General features: G+C 42.0%; 1 protein-coding gene across 1 annotated transcript in view; it reads left to right on the forward strand.

Moving 5' to 3' along the window:
* DNAH9 (dynein, axonemal, heavy chain 9) overlaps positions 1 to 22,685 on the forward strand; it is a 556,281-nt gene that overhangs the window by 304,898 nt on the left and 228,698 nt on the right. Inside the window, exons 39-42 of the mRNA XM_006863433.1 lie at positions 9,792 to 9,957; positions 12,220 to 12,322; positions 12,923 to 13,162; positions 22,352 to 22,513. Of these exons, the coding sequence (XP_006863495.1) occupies positions 9,792 to 9,957; positions 12,220 to 12,322; positions 12,923 to 13,162; positions 22,352 to 22,513 (671 nt within the window). The remainder of the gene's footprint in view (positions 1 to 9,791; positions 9,958 to 12,219; positions 12,323 to 12,922; positions 13,163 to 22,351; positions 22,514 to 22,685) is intronic.

Genomic DNA, 22,685 nt, shown 5'->3' on the forward strand with positions numbered 1-22,685 from the left:
AGAATGTAATTATTATAATAATATCAAGTCCTTCTCAGATTTAAAAATTGATAAGCACTATGCAATAATTTCCATGTCCCACCTGCCAAAACATAAGAAAGATGAGCAAACACCTTTGGGTTGCAAAAAGAGTTTAACATAAACAATGGTAAAACCAAAAGAATGTGTCTGCAAGAAATATTCCAGCTTTCCAATGAGCATTAATTGCATCCAGCAAGTTAGCTTATTGAAATATTGGGGTATATTTTTCAGTTCACTCATCTTCATAGCATATCAAATGCCATTTTTCTCAAACTCAGATGCTCTTTTATAGAGTAGGCAGCTGCTTGATGATATTTGGAATTCTCTGAATTCTCCATTGAGCACTTTTCTGCACACAGATTCAGAACTCCTCTTAAATGTGAAACAGAGGCCTCAGCCCATGAGTGGCCAGGCTATCGGGCCACCCTCCCATAGGACACTCAACACTCTGCTACCTCCAAGCATCAGTTATTTGTGATTGCCTTGTATCTTCATCCGCTGTATCTTTTAAAGGTGAAAGAAGTCTCTCAGTTGAACCTTCACACTCTAGTTCTTCAAAAATGACTCCAGAGCCCAAGCTTTTATTTTATGTACTGTGTTCCTTCTCTTCCACATACAGAAAACATTAAGAAAGCTGTATTATCCCTACTTTGTATTCAGTTTTCACATTTGAACAGAAGTTAATTACAAAGATGAAAACTGAGTTGTTGAGAAAAACAGTGGTAGGGGGGTTTTAGTCCTCTCTCTTGCAAGTTATAAAAATGTTCAAGTATATTCTATTAAAATTTTAGTAAATTAAAATTGGAAAAAAATTTTTTTAATTTTTAATGTGAATTGAGTGAAAGTTTTCAGACAAGATCATCAGTTTTATAATCGACAAATCATACACTTTGTTTCATCTGAATGATTTCAGTCTCCTCCAGGCAATAACAATTATCTGGCTTCCTCCCTGAGCTTCCTATTTCCATTCTACCCACCGTCCCGTTCCTTCTCAACTTTGCACTTAGGGAAATGCAGCCCTTTTGATTTAGAATGACTGACCATTCCATGGTGAGCAGACCTTACTAATGTTATTGTCCCTTCTATATACTTATCTGTTGCTTGGCTAAAAATTGGGTGAGTTTCCTTCCAGATCTGAAGGATGGTCATAGTCTCAGGTTCATCCAGTCTTTTTCTGACCGTAAGATTGGTCAAAAAAAAATACAAATGGTGTCTATGGCTTCTGGCATCCACAGAGCCCACCAGTTGGATAGCATTTATTTAATGTTCATAATATATCAAATATGCTACCTTCTTTAGTTTTTTTTAACCTTCCTGCCCATGAAACACTGTATCAGTAATGCTTTTAGCTTCAAGTACCAGAAAATCTGAAGATAGTAAATATTAATGTCAACAAATAGAAATTTTTGTTCACACACAAGAAGTCTGGATGTAAAGCAACCGCTAATAATGGCCCAATGAGACCAATGTAAAACCTGCAATTCTCGTAACTCCTCCCTTGTAGTGGCAGAATGACTACTACTCCAGTCATCATCACATCTACGTAGGAAAGAGGCCATGAGCATGTCAGAAACAGTTACCCTCAAGGGGTGTCTTAGACTTGTGTCTTACAGTTCAGGACTATGTGTCATAAGCCACACCAAGAGGAAAATGCTAATGAGAAGGAAGTCAGTCTGTCCATTACAGATCAAAAAATTGTCCCCATTTTATAAGAAAACGAGGGTTAAAGAGTCTAAGTGACTTCTCCCAAAGTCTCACAATGAGTAAAGAGTAAACTTGCCTTATTTAATGAAGCTCTAGTGGTATTCCAGTTTGGGGCAACAATCCTGCATCTTTGTTTCATAAAGGCGCACTAAATTGCTTCTCCTCATCGGATATCTAGAATACCTAGGTATCTCTCACATTGACAATAAATAGCATAGACTCTGGTCATTGATGAACGTAACCTTCAATCAACTACTCCCTAACAGCTATGCAAACTACGGTTTAGTGACACTGAGATCTCGAATTGAGGGAAGCAGAGGCTTCTGCTCATTCGCTATCTTCCAGCTTCTCTAAACCCACAGACCCAGTTCCATTGCTTTCATCCTCAGTTCACTGAGTTAAACTTTAATGGCCCACCTTAGTTATGGCACTGCTGGATCAGCACTGGACTGCTAACCACCAGGTTGGTGGTTTAAACCCACCAGCTGCTCCTCAAAAACCCTATACAGGATCACTGTCAGTCTGAACAAACTTGAGTTTTGGACTTCTGGTATCGTGTTGTTGGATAAACACTGGACTGCTAACCACAAGGTCAATGGTTCAAACCCACCAGCTGCTTCTTAGAAATCCTGTACAGGGTTTCTGTGAGTCAGGACCAACTCAACAGCACTTAACAACAACAATGGAACTAACATCATTATGATAATCTCAAGTACTTTTTAAATCGTCTGTAAAACCTCTGTTGAAGACCATGTCCATTGTGTAGCCTGGTATAGCTTTTGTAATTATCCCTGTATATGCCTTCTAGAATTTAGTGCCTGGAAAATTTTTCATGGAAACGAAGAGGTGAATTTGTTGCAGTCATCAGGGAAAACGCGGTTACTGTAATTAAACGCAGCTTTAGTTCTGAGCTTTCAGAAGCTTTCAAGCAGGCAGGTCATAAAGGGAAATGTGAGATAAATTTGTATTTGATTACTCTGTGTCATCCAAGATTACTGGCAAAAATAAATTGCTTCTCCTATTATCTAATTTTAAAATCCGCTCTTTAGTCTTTAATTTTAATTCTTTTGCTTTATGTCCATTCAAATACAGACAATCCCTGGATTACAAATTCCATTCCTAAATCTGTCATGAAGTCAAATTTGTATGTAACTCAAAACAGTTAGGTATGGTTTGTATTTACCTCAGTTGTTCAAATGTGTGTCTTACTATGCAGTGTATAATGTACCTTTCTATGCATAAAAAGCATTAAGGAAACAATTCCAGATACACTAAACATCTTTAACACAATAATGCAGTAATTATAACAATACCGTTTTGATGAACACCACAAAGTAGTGGTTTGCTATAATAAGTTGTTGTCTAAGTGCCTTTGAGTCAGTTCCAACTCATTCCTACCCTGCGTAGGGTTTCCGAGGAGTGGCTGATTGGTTTGAACTGCTGACCTGGCGGTTAGCAGTCTAGAACTTAGCCTACAGCTCCATACCAGGACGTTATAAAGCACTGTATTACTCTGAACTTTTAATACCATAGGGTCTGTGGACATTGGTGTATAACTACGGTTGTACAATTGTCAGACATGTAACCCAGGACTAGCTGTAATTTAAGCCTATTCACATTCTTTTGGAAAACATGAGTAACCTTTGGAGTCCTGGTGTGGCTTTCTAGGGTAAGCACACTACATCAAGGTCGATTTGAACTGCAAGGCCAGTGGTTCAAATCCACCAGCCGCTCCTCGGAAATTCTATACAGGGTCACTATGAGTCAGAGCTGTCTTGACGGCAGTAAAAAAACAACAAACAAAATAACCTTTAAAAATAAAAGAGAAAGCCATGATCCACAGATAGGATCATTTAGAAAGAGGAGCAAAGAATTTGGTTAAGACCTCAGAGCGCAAAAGCTCATGCTTTCCAGGGTCCCAAATTTTCTTCCTACCTAACTTCATCTGCAATGATTAGTTCAACACATTTGAGCTTCATTTTACTAATTAGATAGAAGCTCAGGGGTCTTAGGCTTTGTGTAAAATGAATCTGTTCATTCAACACTTACAGTTAGACAGGACCTTAAAAGAGCGAATCCACCTCTTGCCCTCAAACAAGCCACTTGCTGCATTGTGACGGACAGACAGCTCCCTTCCACTTACCTTAATGCCTTCTCAAAAGGAGGCAGCATAGTGCTCAGTCATAAAGAAGAATGACGTTCTGATGCACGCCACAACATGCTGGCTGAAATAAGCCTGACACAAAAGCAAACACTGTATGATATTACACAGCACCACACCAGGACGCCTGCGTATATATGTTGTTGTTGTTAAGTGTCGTCAAGTTGGTTCTGACCCACAGATACCCTGGATAGGGTTTCCAAGGAGCAACTGGTAAGCTTGAACCACCGACCTTGTGGTTCAAAGCAACTTTGCAGTCCAACATGTTAGCTCACAGTATCACATAGAAACCATAAGTAATTATCAGTTACCAGAGGCAAGAATCCTGGTGTGGTGCTGTGGGTTAATGCGCTGGATAGCAAAGTTGGTTTGATACAAAAGGTCAGCAGTTCAAGCTTACCAGTCACTCCTTGGAAAGCTTGCGGGGTCACTATGGGTTGGAACTGACCTGTCGGCACTTAACAACAACAGGGACAGGAGGAAGGAGTCTTGGTAGCGTAGTGGATTACCAGTCGCTCTGCAAGGGAAAGATGAGACTTTCTCCCATAAAGATTTACCACCTCGAAGACTCTATACGGGTTTTCTGTGAGGCAGCACTGACTCCGGGGCACACACCCACTAATTGTAGAGTCAGAGGGAGAGGGAAAATGTTTTTTGTTGTAGCTGTTGTTGTTGTTGTTTTTGCTTTGACTGCATCGAATGCCTGGTAAAGGTGGTAGGATCTTTTTTGTAAAAAGACAGGAGATGGTCACACAACTTGAAAAGTGTGACAAATACCATGGAGGTATACATGTAGAAATTTACAAAAGGTACCTTTTGCTGTGTGTGTATCACTATAAAAAAAATGGAGATTACATGAATCAAAGTTAAACCATCCAAGATTTGTTATCTAGGGAGCAAGATATTCTGCCTCAAAGCATAAGGAATTGAGAAACAACACATATTTTGACAATACAGAAACCACCCCATAAATGTGTTGTTATGTCTCATCGAGTCAGTTCTGATTCCTAGCGACCCCTGTAGAGAATTTCTGAGGCTTTAAATCTTTGCAGGAGGAGAAAGTCTCATCTTTTTCCTGAAGAGCAGCTGGTGGACTTGAACTGCCAATCTTGTGGTACGCAGTCTAGTACGTCTCCTACAGAGAAGATATTTATTATCATATGACGAATTCAATGATACATTGAGTGAAAAACCTCGTAGATAAAGAACTATGTTTATTAGAATTCTGGCTTTGTAAAAGAGAATGCTCACAGGGCAACTAGACCCAAAAGAAATAGAGCAAAATACCCAAATTAGGGCTGACCGCTGGGTGACAGAATTATGGGAGATTTTTATTTTTGTCATAGCAATTTTCTGTACTTATAAATTTTTCTAGAATGAATGTGTCTTAGTTTTATAGCTATGCCAATTTTTTTGTAGAATAAACGTGAAACCCTTACAAAACAACTGAGAAGTCTTAAATGCATGAAAAATGTGATCACACGAAAGGAAAATTGTTCAAGCATAGGTACACAAGTCAGGTGCAAAAGTAAGATTTGATTAACTGCTAATGATCTGAGTCAGAAACAGAGTGCAGGCCATGGGTTAACTAAAGGGGGCTTTCTCCAGGACAGGGCCCATGTCTTAGCAAAGTGTAGGAGCAGTTTGTAGTATTTCTTCTGAGAAGTCCAGGGTCAGGCTGACCTGGGTTAACTTCCTACCTTTGCTACTCAGTAGCTGCATGACCTTGGTCAAAGTCCCTTAATTTCTTTCAGTCTTGGTTTTCTCATTTGTTAATAGATTTATCTTTCAAAGATGATACGCATACAAGATAGAATTGCTGTGAGGCTTCAAGGTTATAGTGCCTACCAAGTGCTTATTGTAGAGACAGGACCCCAGCAATGCTCTGTGGAGGATGAACAAACTACTCAAGTTCAGAAGGTGGTCCAGGACAGCCCTGGAGAGGAGCTGGGATGTGTGGGTTCAGAAAGGCCTCACACCAAGAGAGATGAACGAATCACTGAAGCCATTGTCTTAAGACCTGAGTTCTAATTCCACAAGGGTTCCAACTGCCTTTGTTTCTATTTCCTTACCTACAAAATGGAGGGTAAAAAGGTTAAAGTTGCCTCTGCTTATTTGATGGCATTGAGATAATGACAGTATCTGATGACCACAGAGCCGACAGAAGGATCTGGCAGCAGTAGGAGCTGAGAAAGGTCTGGGTGGGAAGCTATCCGGCTTGGCCTACTAGTAGTGTCCTGCCCCAAGTGGTTCCTGATCCCAAGTCGTAGCGTGTTATCCCCCTCATCGACAACCACTTGACGGTACGTAATTTGTGCATTCTGTGAACCGTTGCAGGAAATGACCAAGCTCAGAAGTAGGAGGAGCAGTACCGAGGGGAGAGGGAAATCCTGCTATGTGCTGGGGCCCGGAGTGGTTGAGCACTCGGCTATTAACTAAAAGGATGTCAGTTCAAATCCACCAAGAGTCACATCCAGAGAAAGACCTGGTGATCTACTTCTAAAATAGAAGCCCTGGAAAATCTGGAGTGCAGTTCTACTGTGACACACGTGAGGCCGTCATGAGTCAGAGCCCACTCAGTGACACATAGTGACAACCTAACCTATGAGGTTACGACGGTGCACAAAAATTTTTGTCGTTAGGGAGTTTATATTCTAGTGGGGAAATGATGAGCTAATGCAAAACAAGTAAACTCTGTAGACCATCAGGTGGTAATGTGTCGTAGAGAAACGTGAAGCAGAGATGGGTGGGGTATGGGATTTAATTTGAGAGAGAGGGCTACAAAGTCCCTACCGAGAAAATGGCATTTGAGTAAAGAAATGCCTGATTGGAGGTGGGGGTGGTGGGGTGTAGGAAACCAAGCTGGAACTGGAAGAAGAGGATTTGAGGCAAAGGAAACAGAGCAAGGGCCCTAAGGAGTGAATGCTGAGTGTGTCAGAGAAGGATGCTGGAGCAGACGGCGTGTGGAGGGAAGAAGCTTTGGGAGAGAGAATCCTAGATGCAAGGTTGGCAGAGGCTGGCATTGCTTCAAAGGCGATGAGATGCTGCTGGAAGGTTTTCAGCAAGGGGCAGATGCTATGTGATTTATGCTTTTCAAGGATAACCCCTGTTCGCTGTCTTGGGAATATAGTGAAGGCGATCAGGGTGAAAGCCAAATTTGGGAGGATGCTGCGTTCCCAGGTAGCAGCTGAAGGACAAAGATGGTAGCCGTGGAGATGGTGCAAAATGTGATCACAAATGGAAAGTCTCTTTGGAAACAGCTGTCATTGTGTGCTGTTTAGTCGGTTCCAACTCATAGCAACCCTGTGCAGGCTTTCCGAGGCTGTAATCTTTGCGGGAGCAGAAACCCTCGTCTTTCTCCAGTTAAGCATGAGCTCAAACTATCAGCCTTGTGGTTCATAATCCAATGTTTATCCTACAGAGCCACTGCACTCCCCTTGGAAATGGTATTGCTTTTAAACATAAGGTGGTGTTGAAATGGTTCAGAAAAGACAGAGAAAATTAAAAAAAAAAACAGACGATGGTGGGGCAGCTGGTGAGGGGACTCAAATTCAACAAGATGGTACAAATGAAGCCTGTGGCTAGGTCTGGGCCTGCTTGTCTGGACTTTTGTATGGTGACGCAGAACTCAGGAATATAATGGGAGGTTCACATTTTGTTCTACGGCTCTTTTGTTTAGATCCTTCAACATTAACATTAATTGACTAAAAAATTAAATTCACTCATGCTTCTTTCTCCATTCTGCCTGGAAACAGAGTAACTCACCATTGTTCCATCCCAAATGTGACATGGAGTCTGACTTGGCCAAGAAGAGTTCAGAAATGTGTCTGCTTTCCTTTGGGGAGGTCTCCCTTTCTCTGACGAACTTAACACCATCCATTTGAGATAATCCTGTGCACTCCAAGGCCACTTCTTGCTAAGTGGCATGCTTTTCCCCTTAGCAATCATTTAGAAACATAAAGAGCTTAATCAACCCAAATTACAGCGTCTGCTTCATTCCAGGGGTTGATTTGAATATCACTGTCTTGAGAGGAGGAGATGCAGTCTTCCTAAGGAGAGAGTTCCCTATTAGAAGGACTGTTCTCAAAAGCTTGTCCTTGACAGCCCATTAATTATATTTCATTTTGACAGATCTTGTATATAGTTGTTATATCTTCAGGGGGGAAGAAGGTGTTGGGTGATTAATTGGTTGATAGTGTATGTTAATTGGATGCTAATTAAATTTAAATTTAATTCATATTTGAAACACTTAATTTAACTCAGGACCAGAAAAATCAGAATATTCAAACTTCTTGAAGGAACTTGTCTTTCTATCTGTCACCTTCATATGTCTGTTGACATTCTCTCTTTGTTTACAAACTTGTTTTTCAAGAGAAGCCATGGATGGTCCTTAGCGTTTCCAGCTGTAAGAGGAAATGTTGGTTCTTGCAATATATAAATATTTAATTACTGTACTGAAGAAAAAAGAATACATCTAGCTCTAGTGTGTTACTTACGTTTGTTGTAAACAAGTCTTGTCAGGCTAGAAATATGTTCTGTTTTACTCCTTCTCTCTGGCTTGATAATTGAAGAAACAACTGAAAAAGAACGTCTCTGAACTAAGTCTCCAGAAAGGCACTGAAATGCTTGGTGGTGGTTATTCTTAAGTGCCATCAAGTTGGTTCCGACTCATGGCGACCCTGTATAGGGTTTCTGAGAAGTGGCTGGTGAATTTGAACCGGTGACCTTGCAGTCCGATACACCATCCCACAGCACCGGTCAGAAAACTGGAAGGCAGGGGAGGGAGTTATTCATTACCCTAGGGGTGTCTGGGAAATTCTCCAAGACTGTTGTTTCTATCCCCTCAGTGAAAGGCCCATGAGTGTTGTCTCCAGGCACACTGTTGACAAAATCACCAGTCATTCTCCTGTAGGTGCCACGGGACAGGAGGGACCTCTGCCCAGCATGACAGGAACCAGGACACTCATGTTCCTTTGCTGTCTGAGCTAGACACTGCAGGTCTACCCAGGGTCTGCCTTCCTTGGAGACTGGGCACCAGACTTGGGACTGCAAAGTTATCTTTGATATAGTTCTGCTCTATAAACAAAGAAAAGTGGGGACCACAAAGATGATAGAATGAGTAAGGACTTTAAAGAATAACTGATCTGTATCTTGGCTCTACCTTAGAAAAGTTGCTGAATTCTTCTTAGCCTCACTTCCCTTGTCTATAAAATGAAACAATGCCACTAACTTTACAGTGATGTCGTACAGATTAAATGAGATAATCAATGCTTGGGAAACCTTAGCCCAGGATACAAAGTAAGATGTTCAATGTCTGATGAGTAGTGCCACCATGAAGCCAGTTGCTGTGAAATCAGCTCTGACTCATGGTGACTCCATGTGCCTCAGAGGAGAGCTGAGCTCCAGAGCATTTTCAATTGCTGATTTAAAAAAAAAAAGATCACCAGATCTTTCTTCTGCAGTACCCTTGGGTGGACTTAAACCTTTTAGTTATCAGCCAAGCGTGTTAACCATTTGTACCACAATCTCCATTGTTGTTGTTGTGAAGTGCCGTCGAGTCAGTTCCGACCCATAGCGAACCTGTATAGGGTTTCCGAGGAGCATCTGGTGAGCTTGAACCGCTGACCTTGCAGTTCAAACGGCTTTGCAGTCTGGCGCATTAACCCACAGCGCCACTGCCTAGTAATTCCCAAGTTCATCTTCCGGTCATATAGAACACCTAGATTGAGTAACTACTGTTGCTGCTGTGTGTCTGTGCACGTTTGTTCACCCATGTGTGTACATGTGTGTTCATATGTGTGCACACACAGGTAGTACAGCTTGTCCCTGACATAGGTGTTGTCTCAGAGCTGGCATCTCAGGTTTGTTTGAAGCTCCCTCTCTCACAAACTGGCTCTCTCCACAGCTGTCCTAGAGAAGTCTCTAGAAAAGAAGGCCGGCAGGAACTACGGGCCGCCGGGCAACAAGAAGCTTGTCTACTTCATCGATGACATGAACATGCCTGAAGTGGACGCCTACGGGACGGTACAGCCCCACACTGTCATCAGGCAGCATCTGGACTATGGCCACTGGTGAGAGCAAACACTCGAAGGGACTGGGGACCAGAGGCTGAGACTAAGGCAGAGCTGAAGGCAATCGCTATGATGTGGACTGGCAGAGGAAGTCGAAACCTTAGCTTAGCTCCAATTCCAGATACACATCCCCTTCGGATTCCAGGCCCCTGATGGGATCCCCTATTCGCTGTAGTGCTTTGTCAGACAGGGATCACGACACCCACATAAAATGTCCAAGCAGAGAAAGTACTGAATTTAATTTTTTTCTTCAAGACTCATCCCCAAAGTTGCCTTCTCCAGAAACAGCTCTGACTCATGACAACCCCGTGTGTGTCCCATAGAATTTTCAAACCTCTGACCTTTTGAAAGCAGATCACCAGACCTTTTTTTCAAGGCACCTCCAATTTTTTTGGTTAACCGACAAGCACATTAACCATTTGCACCAACCAAGGATTCTAGAAACTCTCCTCAAATCCTCAAAGACAAATTACTCACTTCCCCACCATGGCCCGGCAGCACAGAGCAGGTTGGTGACGGCACCAAACACACTGGGTAGTTTGCACGTGTCTGCAGACAGGAAGTCTTCATATCCTTTGACTCCTCAGAGCAACTTCCAGAATCTGGTATTATCTCTTGCAATAAAACCATTTTTAATGCCAAAAAATCTGAGCTTTCCAGGAAAAACAAAAACAAGCCAGTGGTTTCAGACAACTTTGGCTCACCTTCCTACCTCACAGCTGCTGAGAAAGAATGGTGCTTGGGAAGGGGAATTCTGAGCGAAGAATCGCAGTTAGGCTGTGTTCCTATGTCTTTATTGGATGCCTGCCATAAGCAACTATCGACAGTCTCCACATGGCTTATTTGAGCAGCTGCACTTTACTGGGAAAAAAAACAGATTCAAGCTCACTAACTTTTTTTTAAATTCACAACCTTTGGGTTTGTGTTTTTATGTCCCAAACCAAAAAACCCAACCCGTTGCCATAGTGAATGGTGACGACTCACAGCGACCACTCAAGACAAAGTAGAAGTGCTCCATCGGGTTTCCAAGGCTGAAATCTTTACCAAAGCAGACTGCCACAGTGCAGATGTTGGGTTAGAATCTGCCTGTCTTTCAGTTAGCAGCCAAACGGTTACCAACTGTACTTCCAGGGCTCCTGGTTTTAGATCACAAGCTTTACTTAGAGTAACAGTAGTAACTTCACGGTAATGCTTCCATATTTCCTTAGGATGTTTACATTTCCACTCAGAAATGTCTACATCGTACGCTGCAGTTCAAAGGCATCAACTCTTCATCTGTCGTCCTTTTTCACCATCTATAATCCAGAGGGTTTTCATTGGCTGATTTTCAGGAGTAGATTGCCAGCCCTTTCTTCCTATTCTGTCTTAGTCTGAAAGCTTCTTTGAAATCTCTCCACCACGGGTGACTCTGCTGGTATCTTAGGTGGCATTGCTTCCAGCTTCACAGCAACATGTAAGACACCACACCACAACAAATGGACAGATCTGAGGTGGGGAGGAGGTGGCATGTTACATTTTACCTATCAATGTCTGAATCTCTTCTCTCCCACCTCCTGAAAGCCTCACTTCTGCAGCTAGTTCCCTTTCTCTGGATTGGCTCCTTCACGTCAATATTTGTTAAGTGCAGTTGAGTCACTCCCAACTCATAGCGTCTCTGTGTAGGGTTTCCAAGGAGTGGCTGGTGGGTTCGAACCGTCGACCTTGTGATTAGCAGTCCAGAGCTTATCCTACAGTGTCACACCAAGACTCCACATCAGTACTTAAACTTGCTTAAATCTATTGTTTTATTTTTTTTAAAAAACTTGGTTTTCTCACTGTTGTCCTCTCTCCCTTCCACTACACAACCAAATTTCTCTGCTTCTACTTCCTCACCTCCCACTCAAACCTACTATTGCTTGGCTCCTATCCCTCCACTTTACTGAGTTGTTCTTGTTAAATTACTCACTGCACCAGGATTGCTAAACCCAGTGAGCCCCCTGAAGCCCTTGTGGTCGGACTGCTCTATCCTTTGAGAATACTGGCTATCTTTGGTTTCCGGGGTGCCATCCCCTCCTGAATTTCCTCTTCCTCCATCTCTGTAGTCTGTTTTTCCTGTACCGTTTCTATAGCATTGGTTTCCTGAGGAATCCCTTCTCAATCGTTGAAGAGTGGATCTAGATTTTTTACTATTCAAACACCCTGCCTCGCTCAGACAAGGCACTCTTGAAGCTTACCTGCCTGGGCTTTCACACAGTTCTCAACCTTAATTTCTGACTCTTCCAGGTATGACCGGAACAAGTTGTCCCTTAAGGAGATCATGAACGTGCAGTATGTCTCGTGCATGAACCCCACTGCAGGCAGCTTCACCATTAACCCACGGCTGCAGGTAAGGGAGGAGCCAAGGTACCAGGGTCCTTACTTCCACCTTCTTAGGGCTGATGATACTTGAGTGTGAGTAATAATTGGTCATTGCTCTGCCCAGCCTCTCAGAGTAATCAATCATACAGGATGCTAACTTACATTTCTGGAGGGACAGAGATCCTCCTAAACTCAGAGCTATGACGCCTTTAGAGCTGGCAGAAGGTCCTAGATGTCATCTGATTCAACCCCCTTTATCTTTCAGATGAGAGAACTTGAGAGAGATGAAATCTCATGTCCAAGTTCATGCGGATGTTAAGTATCAACTTTGCACTTGAACTTGGTTTCTCTGATTCCAAGTTCAGCTCTCTTCCCCCTACCCCAGGCTGCCAACTTTGGCCAAAATTCCAAAGCCAATATTCCCCCCAATTGTAGGTTCAACATAAGTTTGAATTTAGTGTGAGAAATGTGACCATAAGATAGATTTTGCAGCCCTCAAGGTATATATTTCTCCTAAGAATTTTTTATTATTATTATTTTATCCAAATCTGGCCAAAGTGATTTTCACTCCAAGAAAAGGGATGTTGAATTCACGGTCTCTCCCACTTGCTTCTGTTCCTTTGTGCAGAGACACTTCAGTGTGTTTGTGTTCTCCTTTCCCGGAGCCGATGCCTTGTCCTCAATCTATAGTACCATCCTGACTCAGCATCTGAAACTTGGGAACTTCCCAGCATGCCTGCAGAAATCCATCCCCCAGCTGATCAATCTGGCCCTCACTTTCCACCAAAAAATCGCCACCACATTCCTACCCACTGCCATCAAATTCCACTACATCTTCAATCTCAGAGATTTTGCCAACATTTTCCAGGTGAGTCCATTTGCTCTGAGACACCTTACAAGACTTACTGATGACCCAGACCCTCCCAATCCTAATGAAATAATATTTAATGCCGAGAACTCTTAGACGAATTCATCATTCATATGGAGCTGTGAGCAGAAGCCAGTAAACAAAGTGCTGTGGTTTCCATGAAAAGGAACTTCATAAATTTAAGAGTTTTGTTTACTGATTAAATTATTTTCCAGTAAGTATATAATGTGTTCCTGAGTTGCTTCCTTTGGGATAGAGTAGTCTCAACATCTTAAATTATAAAAAAGTTTTATAATGATCCCAGAAAGCCTGGGAAGGAAAAAGGTACAAGGCAAAAAGTCTCGTAGTCCCTGATGCTACACCCAGTGTTCTTGGGATGAAAACGAGCATCTCCCAAAAACATACAAGAGAACTCTGCTTCAGATGAGGAAACTCTCCTACTCGGGGCACTTCCCAAAGTCATATGGATACTAAGTACCAAATTTGAACTTAAACTCAAAATGTCCTTCTAAGTTGCCACAGAAGAAGCCACGTTGGAATTCTTAAGAAACTATCTGTAACCATTGGGTTGGACTCAGTCCTAAAACTTCTTGGTAATTTTCCAGGTCATAGTCATTTTCACATTCTTTCCACTCCTCCTTTGCGCATGATGTCCTGTCTCTATGTTTTGTGTCTCTGCACTTGGAGCTCATCAACACTCACGGAAGCAACAGTCAAGAAATCAAATGACGTATTACATTAGGCAAATCTGCTGCACAAGACCTTTTTAAAGTGTTGAAGAGCAAAAATGTCAGCTTGAGGACTAAGGTGCGCCTGACCCAAGCCATGGTATTTTCAATAACCTCATATGCATGCGAAAGCTGGACAGTGAGTGAATAATAAAGACCATAGAATTATTGATGCATTTGAGTTATGATGTTATGAGGAGAATATTGAAAGTGCCATGGGCTGCCAAAAGAACCAACAGATCTGTGTTGGAAGAAGTACAGCCAGAGTGCTCCCTGGAGGCCAGGAAGGCCAAACTTCGTCTCTCATACTTTGGACATATTGTCAGGAAGAACCAGTCTCTGGAGAAGGATATCATGTTTGGTAAGGTGGAGGGTCAGAGAAAAAGAGGAAGACCCCCCCAACGAGATGGTTTGGCAAAGTGGCAGCATCAATGGGCTCAAGCATGGCAGGTTGGCCCAGGATCGGGCAGTGTTTCGTTCTGTAGTGCATAGAGTCGCTATGAGTTGATACTGACTCGATGGCACCTAACAACCACAACAACAATTTGAACTGTCACTATTGAAATCTCCAGAGGGCATTCCACTTAATGTCTGAATCCAAGTCTTCTCTTCTCCTTGGCCAGGTACAGCATTTTCATTTGTGGAGTTCACAGCTCTCCTATCCTGGACAAGAACCTGCAGAAACTACTTTTCCAAGAGACCCACTCCAAAATAGCACTATGTTATTATTGAGGGGAAGATGGCTTTTACAGCCAGCAGATCACACCCAGAGGGAAATGTCTTAAGTGATCTTCCAGTGAAGCAGATATGTTGTTGCTAGCTTTCACCAAGTCAGCCCCCAATATATGGTGAACCCATGCACAATGGAAAGAAACGTGTCAACCATACCCATCATTAGGTGAAGATCATGTAGCTGTGATCTGTTGGGTTTCCATTGTCCTTTCTTCGTGGCACGGAAGCTCTGCTGAAACCCATTCAGCATCACGGCAACATAAGCTGGCTCACAACATCACTCTGAAATCAGATTCGCTCTCAAGCATGTACTGATTTTTAAAATAAGGAAACAAAGACCACAGGGATTATATGCTGCTGCTGTTGTAAAGTGCAGTCGAGTCGATTCCCACTCATAGCGACCCTGTGGAGGGTTTCCAAGGAGTACCTGGTGAGCTTGCAGTTCAAACAGCTTTACTGTCTGGTGCCTGAACCCACAGCGCCACACCAGGACTCCCCTACTTACATTAGTAGGTACTTATTTTTAAAAAGCAAACCAGTTTGCAAAGCCACGTAGTCAATTCCAATTCACAGTGAGCCCATGAACACCTGTAGTTCATAGGATTTCCGTTGGCTGAGTTTTCAGGTGTAGCTCACCAGGTCTTCCAAGGTGCCTCTGAATGAACTTAAACTTGCAGCTTTTCAGTCAGCAGCTAAGCATGGTAACCATTTGTACCTCTTAGGGACTTTGTGTAGATAATTTAGGGGTTTGCAGTCCAACGTGGGTTTAATGGTAATCGGTTTACTGGTGGGGGAAAAAAAGTCAAAAAGTACCCTCACTCAGACTGTAGAATTTATTTTAATCACTGTTTAGGAAAGACAAATATCTCATTTTTTACATAATCCCCCTGCTTTTCAATACACTTTGTCCATCTGTCAACAAAGTTTCATATTCCCTTATTTAAAAAAATGTCTTAGGCTGAGCTGCGAGCCATGAACGCACTGCTGTCTTCGCTTCTTCGTCAGAGGGGAGTCTTTGTCCTCGAAGGGCTGCTTTCCAGGGACCGAATGGGTGGAAGTCCAGTGGAGCAAGATCACACTGTAGGGAGGATGCTTTAGCACCTGAAAATGACATTTCTTCACAGTGTCAATAGTGTGGGCAGAGGGGTGTGAACGTGCGTTGTCATGCAAGATCGCAGTGCCATTGGAGAGCAGTCCTCCGTATTTAATCGGAAGTTTGGAGGCGGTGGTGTGCCATGGAATCGATTTTTTTTTTAATGCTTTATTGTGAATTATGTGATAGTTCACAGGGGAGAACATCAGCTTCACATCGATTCCGTCGCACATCTTTTCCTTGCCATGGTCACAGTCCCCTCCATGCATCGTAGACCAACCAAAGGGTACACCCCGCAAGCTTGCCCCCCTGCCGTGGAATCGATTTCACAGTGACCCTGCAAATGTTTCTGAGACTGTAAATCTTTACGGGAACAGAAAGCTTCATCTTTCTCCTACAGAATGGCTAGTAGTTTCAAACTCCTGACTTTGAGGTTAGCAGCCCGACTCGTAACCACTATGCTACCAGAGCTCATTAGTCTGAAATGTAGGCTTCAGCTCTTCAGTGAGCATCTCATTGAAATGAGCACTGTTGATTTTTGAACCTTTTTCCTGATAGTGTTCAATACTGATCCTTGAGAATCCCAGGACACCGTAAGCACCCGTTTTCCATCTGATGGTTGACTTTTGAACTTCGTCTTGGTCAGCGATTGAGGATATTTCCATTCCATACTCTGCCGTTTACTCTCAGGCTTATAGTGATGAATCCATGTCTCCTCACCAGTAATGATTTTTTTTAAAGAAACTCTTATCTCCCTTTTAGTATTAGTTTGCAGATGTCCAAATGCTTGTTTATGCTCTTCCGTGTTGTTTTGGTACCCATCTTGCACAAACTTTTTTACAAAGTCTATCGAGGATTATTTCGTAAGCAGAGACATGACTGATTTGCAAATGATTGATCACAGTCACTTGTCTATTCAACAGAATCATTTCACGGGCACACTCAATGTTGTCATCAGCTGTAGACGTAGACTGGTGTTTTAATTTAACTGCAGTGCAGATAATTTTTTATATATAGGGGAGATATTGGAACAAGGATTCAGAATCTTGGAACCCCTCACCTACTTCTTTGCCTGACTCAGCTGTACCGATGGGGCACTGTGTCTCACCTTTGTAGCCTGCAAGCTGTCAGCAACCTGCCACTGGTGTGTGAGGAAGACCACACCCCTGTATCTGGCTGTACCCCTTCCACCAATGAGGCCGAAGCTCCAAAACACAGCCCCTTGCCCTCCACCTCCAGAAAGGGTTTTAAGCTTATAGTTTGACCACAGGCTACCCTTATCTCTCTTCTGCTACCCTCCCTGCTTGCCAGCTGGCCTAAAAGGCCTAACTAGAGAAATTAAAGTGATGGTTGGATGTTCACTGGGAGACAGATACCGTCTGGAGAACACTCTTCTCTTTCCCTTCTCCAGCTTGAACCAGAGCTCAGCAATTCGTATCTCTGCACTTTCCTCACCCTGGCCCAGTCACAGCAGAATTAATCGTGCTCTGAGTCACAGAAATCATGACCCATTCCTGTCTCCGAACTAACCAGAATGATCTGAAATTGTGCAACCTTTTGCCATGACATGCTAATATTTGTTGTTGTTATGTGCTGTGGAGTTGGTTCTGACTCATAACGACCCTGAATAGGGTTTCCGAGGCTATAAATCTTTATGGGAGCAGAAAGCCTTCTCTTTCTCCCGCGGAACAGCTGGTAGTTTCAAACTGCTGACCTTGTGGTTCACAGCCGGATTCATAACCACTACGCTACCAGATTTCCAGTGCTAGCATTTAGCCAGCCCTTAGTTGCCAAGCAGCTTGTCTGTGTGGGGCTTGTAGACTTCACTGTACAAAACAAAATCTTACAAGGCAGGAACCCAGTTGGTACTTGCGATAGTTTATTTTATCTATCAATGTGTTGTGTTGTTTCCCAGTTGTTTGATCAAACACTTGTCTGACTGCTACTTGTTCCTGGAGGTGTTACATATGATTAGATCCATCAGCTTTGTGTAGATTACTTTCCATAATGAAATACGACGTGACACAATTACCTCACATCTAATGTAAAGTAAGTTTTCTGTTGTAATTACCTTCCATAGTGTTATAGGATCAATCAGTCAGTTGACATTATACCAGTGTAGTGTGCATTCTAAACCAAATTCTCTTCTGAACTAGAAAAACATCAGAAGAGTCTTTTTTAAAGATAAGACTAAATTTTTCCTGTCTTTTTCAGTTGTTCTTAGTGAATTCATTGGTGCTCATCTATTCTGCCACTGAAGTCCTGGTGTGGTGCTGTGGGTTAATGTGCTAGACTGCCAGTTTATTTTGAACTACAAGTTCAGTGATTCAAGTTCACCAGCTGCTCATTGGAAATCCTATACAGGGCGGCTATGGGTCAGAACCAACTCGATAGCACTTAACAACAACATTCTGCCACTACCTAAAAGCAGACATTTTGATGGAGATTTTTGCTCTGTTACGGTAATTCAAGGATTCAATTTATTCAGCAAGCATTCATTGAGAATCTACTAAATGCCAGTCACCATGTTAAGTGCTAGAAATAAAATGATAAAATAAATTAAAACATAAAACTACATCAGAAAGGAAGTTTCTACTTATGAGTCAATCACCATGACCTAGAAGAAGCAAATCTGTAAAGGGGAAAAAAAATTAGAAGATAGTGTTGTTGTTAGATGCCATTAAGTCAGTACCGACTCATAGTGACCCTATACACAACAGAATGAAGCACTGACAAGTCCTGGGCCAGCATCACAATTGTTGGTACACCAGACTGAGTCCACTGATGCTGCCACTTGGCCAATCCATCTCGCTGGGGGTCTTCCTCTCTTTCTCTGACCCTCCACCTTACCAAACATGATATCCTTTTCCAGCGACTGGTCCCTCCTGACAATGTGTCCAAAGTATGAGAGACGAAGTTTAGCCATTTTGGTCTCCAAGGAGCACTCTGGCTGCACTTCTTCCAACACAGATCTGTTGGTTCTTTTGGAAGCCCATGGCACTTTCAGTATTCTCCTCCAACACCATAACTCAAAGGCACCAATTCTTCTACGGTCTTCCTTATTCACTGTCCAGCTTTTACATGCATATGAGGTTATGGAAAATACCATGGCTTGGATCAGGAGCACCTTAGTCCTCAAGCTGACATCTTTGCTCTTCAACACTTTAAAAAGGTCTTGTGCAGCAGATTTGCCTAATGCAATACGTTGTTTGATTTCTTGACTGCTGCTTCCGTGAGTGTTGATAGTTGACCCAAGAAGAATGAAGTCCTTGACAACTTCAATCTTTTCTCCATTGATAAGAATGTTGTTTATTGGTCCAGTGGTGAGGATTTTTGTTTTCTTTACATTGAGATGCAATCCATACTGAAGACTGTGCTCTTTGATCTTCATCAGTAAATGTTGTAAGTCCTGTTCACTTTTAGCAAGCAAGGTTGTATCATCTGCATATCACAGGTTGTTAATGAGTCTTCCTCCAATCCTGATGCCAAATTTTTCTTCATATAACCCAACTTCTCAGATTATTTGCTCAGCATACAGGCTGAATAAGTACAGTGAAAGAAGAATACAACTCTGTCACAAACCTTTCTTAATTTTAAACCATTCAGTGTTCCCGTGTTCTGTTTGAACATATACCTCTTGGTCCATGTACAGGTTCCTCATGAGCACAATTAACTGTTCCAGAATACTCATATTTCATAATGTTGTCCATATCTTGTCATGATCCACACAACTGAAAGCCAAACTTTGCATAGTTAATAAAGCACAGGTAAGCATCTTTCTGATATTCTCTGCTTTCAGCCAAGATCCATGCTTGTACATTCCATGTTTTAATTATTAGTGGGTGTTTACAGCTCTTTCTCGTAATTTTGAATTGTGTCCCGTCAGCAAATGAAAGTCCCTAAACCTTTACTTCATTCATGTCATCATGGTCAACTCTACTTTGAGAAGGCAGCTTTTCCCCCGTTGTAGTTTGGTGCTAGTCATTATATTTCAATATTCAGTATCCTGGTGCTCTTGACAGTGTTCCACTGCTGTTTACAAGGTTCTCATTAACTAAATAATGGGAACCAGTCTGTCTTTCCTTCTTCCTAGAATGTCTGAGTCTGGAAGCTCATCTGAAACCTGTCCATCGTGGGTGACCCTGTTGGTATTTAAAATACCTGTAGCAAAGCTTCCAGAACCACAGCAATACGCAATCCACAACAGTACGACAAACTGACAGATGAGTTCTGGGGAAAATCGTACACCCAGAAAAGCTTTTCCTCAAATATTGCAGTAAAATTAGGACACTTACAGATAAACAGAAAATAAAAGAATTTGTTAAAACAAAACAAAACAAAAAACAAGAAATCAACCTTACAAGAAATAATATAGGGACTTCTTTGGACAGAGAACCAATAACAGTGCATAACAACTTGACAGTAACACACATGACAACAGCACCCAGAACTCAACCACGATCTAGAAGTATTCAAAATAAAATAAGGCTACAAAACTGAAAACAGGCAACCAGAGATGTAAATTTGTAATGAAGACAATTGCAAAGTTAAAAAGAGGGAATAGTGTACTTACTGAACTTACAAATGGAAAGAAAGTTAAGTCAATTGCAAGACAGGACATTCTGTTTTGAACTTGGGAAGAAATTAATACACATGTTAGTTGTGTGAAGAGGAGGCCATATGCAATCAGAGGAAGGTTGCAAAAAACAATGAAGGCAGGAGAAGACACTGGGAGAAGAGCAAGAATTAAAAGCAACAGAGATGGATACTGTGACATATTGTTGTTGTTGTTAAGTGTTGTCAAGTCAGTTCTGACCCTTAGTGACCCTGTATGGGGTTTCTGAAGAGCAGCTGGTGAGCTTGGACCACCGACCTTACAGTTCGAACGACTTTGCAGTCTGATGCATTAACCCACAGCGCCACACCAGGACTCCTACTTTTATAGATACAGTCCTTCAATAACGGTGATCTCTGAGAAGATGCATGGACAGATAAGCAGGCTGAATGAGTCTGAGAGAGACAATGGAAGTATAACAGAGGTAGATAGATAGGTATGTTTGCCAGAAGATAGTTGCATGTGGATATTTACCTATGCATACAGGATATACAGTTATGTATATACAGGATATACAGATATACCTTGAAGGAATGAGTCACGGGGTCTAGGACTCAGGACCATAGTCTCAGGACACACTAAGATCAGTAGGCGTAACATAGTCCACAAAGATAGTGTTCTACATCCTACTTCAGCAAGTATCGACTAGGGTCTTCAAAGCTCATGAGTGCAACCATTGGTCTCTCCCTGTCTCGAGGAAAGAAGAATGATGAAATTCAAAGACACATTGAAACAGTTAGTCCAATGGACTCATGAACCCCATGAACATCAGTCTCCATGGCCCTGATCCCAGAAGAACTAGATGGTACCCAGCTACCAAAAGGGATCACATTAGAGGGTCCTAGATAGAGTAGGAGAAAATGTGGAACAAAACTGAAAATCATAAAAGAGACCAGGCTTGTGGCTGACAAAAGGAGATGGGGATATGTCTCTTGTGGTACAATAGTGAGTAATTGTTATCAGGACTGACTGTGAGGGTTGGAAATGTAAAGGCAGACATTTTGTAGCAAAAGGAGAGGAGTGATTGACTTTGCAGTCTAGGAGCGGAGGTCCCTGGGACCATCAAGGGAGAAAAGCAGAGAGCAGGACCCTACCCAGAGAAACAGTGATGCCAGAGATGGAGGCAGAGACGATGACATGGAGAGATGGAACGGCTGGAGACTATAGACCCAGAGAGGGAGAGGGGCTGTGTGCTGATGAGCGGGGGTGGGTGGTGGGTGGGGGGATGTGGGGAGGCAGGCTTGCAGGGTATACCCTCTGGTTGTTTGATGATGCATGGTAGGGATTGTGACCATGGCAATGAAATGATATACGATAGGATGAATGTAAAGCTAATGTTCTCCCATGTAAACAATCATATAATCCACAATAAAACATTTTTAAAAATAAAATAAAAGAGCCCAGGCTTATTGGTGTGATAGAGAACCCCTGAGACACTGGCCCTTAGTCCCCCTTCAGGTCTGGAACTGAACTCACTGCCATGGTTCCATTTTCAGCCAAACAATAGATAGATTTATATGGAGAACAATTACACTAGACAGGTATGAACACCATGGAATAATCAACTGTTTGAAATCAAAAGGGCAGAATTTCTCCAAGGACAAAGTTCAGAACAGTTAGGAAATGAGGAATGGAAACAGGAACCCACAGACAGGAAGTAGGATATGTGATGTTATACTGAGAGGGTTTTAATCAATGAGATGAAATAAAACGTGTATGAAATATTGAATGGAAACCTGATTATTCTATAAACCTTTAGCCAATTCACATTAAAAAGTCAAAACACACAAAAAAAATCTTTAATGTTATGTATGATACTTAGAATGTTTCCTCTCAATATCCGTGTTATATAAAGATGGCTATCATAAATATGACCTCATAGTATCATCGAGGATTAAGTGAGCTTTGTCAGGCTAAGTATCTAATCCTATGCATGTCACATCACTGACTTCTTCGATAAATAGAAGCTGTTGTAGTTTTGAATGAATGTTAATGTTATATTTTGTTTGTTCTCCTTGAAGGGCATTCTCTTCTCCTCAGTGGACTGTGTTAAGTCCACACAGGACCTAGTAAAGCTCTATCTACATGAATCAAACCGAGTTTATCGGGATAAAATGGTGGAAGAAAAGGACTTGGACCTTTTTGATAAACTCCAGACAGAAGTGGTGAAGAAAATTTTTGATGTGAGTATTGCACAACAGAATTTTCACATTTCAAAAATAATTATAATCATATAAATTAATACCCAAATTATAAAATCTAGCCCATAAATTGGAAAAAGTTAAAGACTAGGTTTCAGAAATGAAAATGTATAATAATTCTTCCCAGATTAAAAATACTCGGAAAAAAGAAGAA

Source organism: Chrysochloris asiatica, unplaced genomic scaffold (assembly GCF_000296735.1).
Source record: "Chrysochloris asiatica unplaced genomic scaffold, ChrAsi1.0 scaffold00054, whole genome shotgun sequence".
In the NCBI taxonomy this organism is placed as follows: Eukaryota; Metazoa; Chordata; class Mammalia; order Afrosoricida; family Chrysochloridae; genus Chrysochloris; species Chrysochloris asiatica.